This window comes from Nansenia antarctica (genome assembly GCF_963989245.1).
Source record: "Nansenia antarctica genome assembly, chromosome: 19".
NCBI lineage: Eukaryota > Metazoa > Chordata > Actinopteri > Argentiniformes > Microstomatidae > Nansenia > Nansenia antarctica.
Window position 1 is genome coordinate 7,290,995 of NC_137692.1, and position 8,928 is coordinate 7,299,922.

Genomic DNA, 8,928 nt, shown 5'->3' on the forward strand with positions numbered 1-8,928 from the left:
GGGTTTAAGTCTAAGGGTAGGCTGAACGCTTGCAAAACAGGTGTAGGCTATATTAACTTGTATTTTTAATTAGGCCACCGGTGAGCTTTTTGCCATTGACTACCAGCAGAATATTATGGACAATATGCAGTGGTCTGTAGATCAACAACAACAACACTGGATAATTGCAATTATGTTAGATGCGAGCAAAAGAAAAAATATATCAATGCGGCATTGGCCTATAAAGCTTACGCATTTCACTGCGCTTTATAGGGGGCGTTACAGCCAAACAGACGCAATGGCAAATCTCATATGACAGAACGGTAACTGTCTAGCAAACTTATTTTTACTATTAACATTCATCCATTGAAATGTCTTTGAAAATAGGACTAGCCCTGCCCTATGTGTTCCATGTTGGATATCATTGATAAAGGCCTGGATTAGCTATTTAGCTATATGGACAACACAGTCTACAGCGAAATTCACAAAATCGTCACGTCCACAAAATGTGAGGATGTTACGAGTGAATGCCCATTTCACCAAAATTCATGATGCTTAACAGATTTGGAGACAACACCATAAATGGACTATAAAATGATAACTAGTTACCCAAAGGCTGTCATGCAGATCAAGATATCTATTTGACCTACAGGCGTGAAAAATAACCCCAAATAAGACCACTGCCATGAATCTATGAGAAACCCAACCATCGTAACATACATGAGCTACACTACCATAACAGTTATAGCCTCATGATGCCATTTATCACAATATAGGCCATCATGTATGACTCGGGGGGAACGGGTCACATCCTCATGTTTGACAGGGCAAGGCAGAGGGGGGCTAGAGGCCAGGCAGAGGGGGGCTAGAGGCCAGGCAGAGGGGGGTAGAGGCCAGGCAGAGGGGGGCTAGAGGCCAGGCAGAGGGGGGCTAGAGGCCAGGCAGAGGGGGGTTAGAGGCCAGGCAGAGGGGGGTTAGAGGCCAGGCAGAGGGGGGGTAGAGGCCAGGCAGAGGGGGGTTAGAGGCCAGGCAGAGGGGGGCTAGAGGCCAGGCAGAGGGGGGTTAGAGGCCAGGCAGAGGGGGGCTAGAGGCCAGGCAGAGGGGGGCTAGAGGCCAGGCAGAGGGGGGCTAGAGGCCAGGCAGAGGGGGGCTAGAGGCCAGGCAGAGGGGGGCTAGAGGCCAGGCAGAGGGGGGTTAGAGGCCAGGCCTCGGTGTCTGCGTCGCCATTGTCTCCTGCTCATTTAGCGCTCAGGATAATCTGGCCTGCATCCATCAGAAGTGAGAAACAATCCCAGCATGATAGTGGCCTATCTAATTACATCCTTTACTCCTAACTTTCACTTCATCAGCTCCGGAGATGAGACGGCCATTGCATCGGGCCATTGCCGCTTCCATATCACATGCACTGTGAGGCAATGCTCGAAATGGATGACGTATAATTCATTTTTTTTGTGTGTGTGAAAATCAATTCCTGGGTGGAAATGTAGCCTAGTATTTAATGGATTGCAATGATACTAGACTATCAGTATGCACACTGTTGGGCATTTAGGCTACGCCAAATCGGTCTAGAAATACATTATCCAAACGTTCTCTCAAATTCATACTTTTAGGCCTAACATTTTTGCAGGAGGTTCAGTAGGCTAAAACAAAACAACGTGTAGTCCTATTCATACTCATATTATCTGTTGAACACGAAAAAGGTGTTGGCCTGAACAATCGTTTGAACAGACTGACTAAACAAACTAACCATAAGGGCCTAGCCTAACGAGCCCGTGACTTCTCTGGAAACACGGAGAGGCTTTCCCGCAGGACAATGCGGCTCAGTAAGACAAAAAACGAGGCACCTAATGATAGGGTCTTAGCAGCATGCCATAGAAGCAGTGTCATTTGAAAATGCCCTATTGGAGAGTAATTTGGCCTCCCCCTACACTCCTTAAACACAAGCCTATTGGGTGTCCCAACATAAATAGCACCAGGAACGTCGGGATGGATTCACAAGCTGTCCAACAACACCTCACCACACCGCTGTTGTTGGCTGCTCATGGGCCAATGGACTAACCCTAACCATATACCATGTGTATTTACGGGAAGGATAGAGTAGAAATTAGGCCAGTTCTATATCTGATCGCATGATATATTTCAACAAATAAAAAAATCACAATAAAGACATATAGCCTACTGCTTCCCGTTAGTCTATTATAGCAACAATGTCAAACAACATTTCTCACAAAGTAAAAAAATAATACAATTGAGTTATCGTGAATGGTCAGCAAAATACATATATTTGCGAGACGGTATGAATCCAGGGCTAAATACAAAAACAATTATTGTGCAAGGATCCTCACTCACTCAGGCGCAGTCCTTCAGCGGTAACCTTTACGCACAGCGACATCTAAGATTTAAACGGATGTGCAAGGCGCAAGGCTATGGAAGGAGTTGGTCAATAAAGTTACATTTAGTTTTGTCTTTGGCGCGACTCTATATCATGTGCGCCGCGATCACAACAGTGTGTTTGCATCACTGATTCATGTTAAAGGGCTATGGACCCATTTAGACTATAGCGATCACCCTACCACTAAATAGCCTAGATAATATCTGGGGCATATCAGGAAAGAGTAAGGACACATTGTATGTACAGTATATGATTGGCAACCAGAATTATACACACACAATTATTAGGTTTTGGAAACTATAGGCCTGGACATGCTGTACCGATGCCAGAGTCAGCAAAAGCGCATCACTCCTAATTTTTTGTTGTTGTCTAATATCAAAATGCAATACAATGCACCATAAGCAGTTTTGAGGTCAACAAAAAAAACTGTACTGAGCAAGCCTAGCCTATATGAACCAAACATCCAGTGTAGGCCTACATTTGTAGACTCATCGTGCGTACGTATTCCAGAGAGACTATAGCGAGCTGAACGAACCCTCATATTAACATATTAACCTCCAACCCAATGCTGGTTGCTGCATCGGGCTATCGTTAGTGTAAACCATAGATATATGAACTAAAATATAATACATCATCACATAGCCTAATTATAATGATCATGGTTATTATCAACCAACTGTCACAATTTCATCATATTTTCAATGCAAATTAACATGGAATGTTAAATGCATTATTGGCCATACACAAAAGCAAGATTACACTCATGCCCAAAATCAGCGATTTAATTGTTATATAGCCTACATCAGATGAATTTGAGATTTTCATCGCACCGTTTTATTCCAGAACCCTTTTGCTTTAAAAAGGCGAGGTCTGGTCGATTACTCGCGAGTCACTGTCACGTGGTGACATGTCTCCCAGTCTATTGGTCGAAGGCACGTGTCTGGGAGAGCGGCCGCGACGTCACTAGGGGGCTCGTATTGAAAATCAGAACAAAACTCCAGAGTGAGAGTGTCTCAGGATCAGTTAGAAGCCTCTTTATTTACCCTTAGTTTAGACATTGAAGCACTTTGATTGAATAGACTGAATACGGATAGTACCAAATTGGATCCGCAAATGACAGATGTTGTATATCCAGTTCAACAATATTATAGGATAGCCAAGTTTGGGGATATATGATAAAAACTATGTTTTTCTCTGTGGACACTATCGCACGGGTTTGCATGGTGTGTATGGTGTCCAAAATACTCCCCAATATTTGAGTTTTTTTTCTAAATTTATTCCACACATTTTTTGACTCCCTATTAAGTGGATTGGGTGCATTTCAGTGCGGGAGAGTAATAAAGGGGTTAAGGAGAGGAACGTGGAGAGTGTATCAGTATGGAAGAAAATGATCCTAGCAACAGAGATGCGGAGCGTCAAGGGTCGGCGGATGAGTCCAACAGAGGGATCCCCCCGCCGGGCAACCTGCAGATCACCCATCAAAGAGTCACCAATTTCTTCATCGACAATATTCTACGACCGGACTTTGGGCGGAAAAAAGAAGGAAACACTAACCGTGAAGAAAGTCTCTCCACCAGAGAGAACCACAGCCCAACCCTACCCAGGACAGAGCAGGTGGGGAGTACTGGGCCAGTGGAGGGAGGTTCTCCCCCTCATCCAGTCAGCGAGGCGAAGAAGGGTGAAATAGAGACCGAAGAGACCCCCAAACCCCGCCGAGAGAATGGAGATCAGTGCCTGAGCTCGGACTCGGATAGTTCCAGCTCAACCCAACCAACCAAACAGCCCAACATGCTCTGGCCAGCCTGGGTGTACTGCACCCGATACTCGGACAGGCCCTCTTCAGGTACGAGGCTTTTTCCATTTGGTTGTAACCTGAAATACACTATGTTACTATGTAACACTGACCTCAAATGCCTTGACCGAATTCTTTCCGTAGAGATGGAAACCTGTGAAGACTATTATAATAAGTAAAAGATATTAAGGAAAAGACAAATGTTGCAAAATCTTCAACATTTCTTAATGCAAAACATAATAATAATAATCGGAGCAAAAAAAATTCAATTTAGCCGGAATTTGCTCTGTCCATCAAAGCTAGTAACGAAACTAAACACGTTTTTAAGAAGACGATTTTAAGACGACCAAAATTGCCCATAAAATAATCCTGTAGTGAAATTCTAACTCATATCTAGCCTTGAAACGTATAGGCTTCTCATTAATGAATAAATAATAAACTTATGCCTAATTTGTGTGCGGGATATTTATGAATGCACTGAATGGTTAGACTCAAAAGTTATTTTATCCTTATTAAAAACAAAACGATTTCGGAATCTCTGCACAAATATTTTTTTCTAAATTGGTCTTTTTTAATTTGGACATATATGCTATGCTATCTGGCGGTGTCTTTAGCCATGGCTATTTACCAGACTTATGAATAAGACACGATCAGCGCGATTGTTGCCAGAATTCTACGTCCTTAAGATCATTTCTGGATCTCAAAAATGTTTGATGTAGTAAAGGCTAATTTACACAACTCTTCTCTGTGTCAGTTTTGTTTAGCTGCATTTTCATAACTTTTAACAATGGAGGAGGCTAGCCAAGATGTGTGTTGGTCATTTAGCAGTTACACATCAGACTATCGGTTACTACTCCACATGCTTTTTGCAGAAAAACCTTTCTATTATGGCAAGGTCATATTCAATGCATATTTATTCATGTCTAAAAATCGTATAGTACAAAATGTTCTCATGCATTATGTAACGTTGCTTAGCTTGGAGGACCCAACACTCTATTCTTCCTTCCTAGTTTGGTAGGCCTATTCCCAATTAATTAAGTTGCAGTTTTAAAGTAATTTTCCCACCTACAATATGCAAGCATATTCATACTGAATCATCTTCCATCTTAGTCTAGCCTACCAAACAGACTTCACCACATTATGCCATATCGTTTTGGCAGACAATCTCGTACTATAGGGATACTCGATGTTATGTAGGCTAGGTTAAAGCCTTAAGTGATGAGAAAAAAAAATATGTCAATTTTGCACTGTTTCAATGCAATTCATCCTGGTTAGCCCAAACTCGGAACCGTAGGGGTAATTTGGAAAAACTAAATCAGCGACCTGCTGAATCTAGGCCAATGTATTCCACATGGTCTCACTAACTTGCCTACATTAGCTTATAGCCTATGTATAGGAGTGCTAAATCAATTATTCACAAATATTTCTGTTAATGATTATCTTTTAGGCCTCTGTAATGACCATAACAAACCATAACTACAGGCCTAACGCCGATGCCTATCTAACCCATCTAGCCTATCTCTCTTCCAATGAATAGTCATGGTCTTAAAGCGATAAGTTCAGACTTGTGGAACTAATATTTAATGATGAATATTCTTAATATGTATAATGAGTCTTGAGTGGGCGTAATTTAGTTGATATGCTTTGCAATTATAATTTGTTGATATGCAAAATAATACTAAAATCCTTATTTGCGCCTAATTTTGGTGATGGGACAAAATAAATACACTGCCACGCCAAGATTTCATTTTTTTAAATAATTTGATTGGTTTTGGCTAATGCACATTATTTCCTCAAACCACAGGACCAAGATCTCGAAAACCAAAGAAGAAAACCCCCAGCAAAGAGGACAAGCGACCAAGGACGGCCTTCACAGCTGAGCAGCTACAAAGACTTAAGACCGAGTTTACAACCAACCGGTATCTAACCGAACAGAGGCGGCAGAGCCTGGCGCAAGAACTCGGCCTTAACGAATCTCAAATCAAAATCTGGTTCCAAAACAAAAGGGCAAAAATCAAGAAGGCCACGGGCGCAAAAAACAGCCTTGCCTTGCACCTGATGGCACAGGGACTGTACAATCATGCTACAACGTCAAAAGACGAAAAATCAGACAGCGATTGATATGGAGAGAGAACAGTATATCAGTATATTTACAATGGGGGGGTACCCAGCAATGCAATAATCTCATCCAATAAAGGGCCAGTGTATAGAATATACCAGCATAAATTGATACGAAAATATATAAAGATATTTCTGCAATATCACGTCTATGAAAAGATTATGTAAAAAGGTATGTTTTCAATATACTGTAAACTTGTGTTGTTTTCTTCCAGGAAGTATAAATGCTTATACGCTTCATTTTATATTGCTATTCATATCCATTTTACATATAGCGCTTTTACCTGGCACTTGACGTTTATATCTGTCAGTGAAGTGAAAAACTACTTGCTTAAGTCCAAAGAATATTTTCTGCTGCATCCAGGCAACTGTGAATCTTAATAAATTGCTGACAATATATTTTATTTTCATGGTTGTTGGTTTTATTGGGGTTGTGGTTTGTGTAAAAAGGACACAGCAAGGGTTTTGAAGGTCAGATATGTGCAGGCTTAATTGGACAGTGCATTTTGATACTATTTTTTTGAAAATCCGTAAAGTCCGACAGAAACCGTTTATAATCACAAAAGTGATCGAGATGGGTACCACTGTTTTGGTTAACTTCAGCTTACCTAAAACGTTACTACATGGACATACATACAGTACGTATTGTGTACATCTAAATCAAGTACATTTTTATTCAAAATATGCGTGTTCTGTGTAATATCAATGTACCAATGCCTCTATAAATAGTTTTTGAAGAGCAATATAAATCATTGTTTTGTAGCAAATATGTTTTGAATGATACAATGCTGCCTATAATGTGATACAACTCTGTAGCATATTGACAATGACGACAAGACGTTTAACGCACTGAGACGTACTTCCAACGTCACATTGATCTCTTTCTCTGTACACATATTATTACATATACATATCCATATATCAGAAAAGAAGGCGAACCCGTTAGTAACTGTATAACAATTGTTGAAAATCTCTTTTATTGTTGTTGAAAGGACTTCACATGTGTATTTATATAGATTATATTGAGAAAAAAATCTATCCAATGACCGGTGTTGCTTTAGAGTAGATTTCAGAGGTGTTTACACGACTTGTTTATCTTGCAATAACTTCTTTTTGTGAATGAAAATGGTTTATGGTTTATGCATGAAAGCTGCAATTTGTTGTACTTGGGCAAATAACTGTGTTTATAAACTTGGGTCTTTGTCGACGAAAGTAGCTATATGATCGAGCTAAGTTTTAGACTGTATCCATACCAAATTGTGGACTTTTGCCTTTCGAATTGTTTTGTTGTGTTTATCTGCAAAAAGTGTGTGTGAATTAAAATCCACCAAACTGAACACACTTTGCCTTAAAGTTCAATTGCGAACTTTTTATGAAACAGAACTGTGCCGAATCAGAGAAGCAGTATTACTTCAAATGCAGACTATTTGATTCAAGTTTATTGCCTTTATGAAAACTGCTGGTACGACATAATGAATTTACATCAGCGAATAACTATCTATATATGAATATGTTTTAATGGAATTACAACACGGAGTTGTATAATACAGTGCTATTTTTATTTTACGTTGAAAGTATTCTTTGGTATAAATGTACATAATTTGTATCATGTATGTATTAATTGTGTAATTAACTGCCTCCTGAGAAACTGGAAAAGAAAAGTAAATAAACCTAAAGATAATACAGTGAAAAGCTTCTGTTGTATTATTTCCTATCATCCAGAGGATGCCTCTGACACCAGTGAGGCCTGGCCATGCTTTGTATGAGCACAGAGAGAAAACAGACTGAGTTGAGCCTTGCGAATGACGTCAGAGTTTGGGCCAACACCGTTAGTTGTAGACACCTTTTGACCGAAGAGGTTATAAAAGAAAACACTTTCAGAATGAACAAGACAACATTTGGAGTATAAAGTCCATCATGATGTGTACACAATTAGTGTATCCCTGAGAGTTAGACCAACCCAGTATGATCCACATGTGTTCTAGGCAATATATTGCCATTTATTGACGCATGAAATTATATCTGGTTTGTGTCTGATTCCAAAATCATCCAACGTGCATTTCCCCCCCCTTCCCTCTACCAGATATTGGCACAGAGCTCAAAGGTCGATAGTCCATAATTGTGACACATACGTATGTATTGCAGCCCACTAATTTTATTTGGTAAATTATTAGTTTTCACAACACAAAACGTAGTAAGTATTTCTTGCTAAAACATTGAGCCCCCAAAAAGTTAACAAAATGAAATACAAAAAACTCATTTATGGCTATTGAACATCATCTGTGGCATTTCAGCCTTTATTCTGAAAAAAAGGTCAGAATATAACCCGTAAGAAAAAAATCATTGATTTGGTCACAGACATCTATTCATTCATTGGGGAAAGAGCAGGAAATGTTTGCAAAACTTTCAAAACTATTCACTAAGTTCACTAAGTCGTTAACAACGACCTATTCCCATGCTTTTGTATAGCCTATGTTTTTTTTATATATATATCACAATGCCTTATCTGCATTTCCATACTTGTACCGCTAGTCTTTCAACTCAACCCCTAACAGTCACTGACTGGCGTGATGAGGGAAAGGCCAGCGTCTTGCAGGCGGTCATCCTGAAAGGACTCTGTACTTCTGTGGCTGGGTGGGAAGGGGAA

At 40.2% G+C, this 8,928-nt stretch overlaps 1 protein-coding gene across 1 annotated transcript; it reads left to right on the top strand.

Moving 5' to 3' along the window:
• Positions 1 to 3,748: 3,748 nt before the first annotated feature.
• On the top strand, positions 3,749 to 6,284 carry en2a (engrailed homeobox 2a; the record flags this gene model as incomplete). Its single annotated transcript, XM_080549361.1, has 2 exons — positions 3,749 to 4,214; positions 5,968 to 6,284. 2 exons carry the CDS (start codon positions 3,749 to 3,751, stop codon positions 6,282 to 6,284), a joined length of 783 nt encoding a protein of 260 aa, XP_080405487.1.
• Positions 6,285 to 8,928: the final 2,644 nt, after the last annotated feature.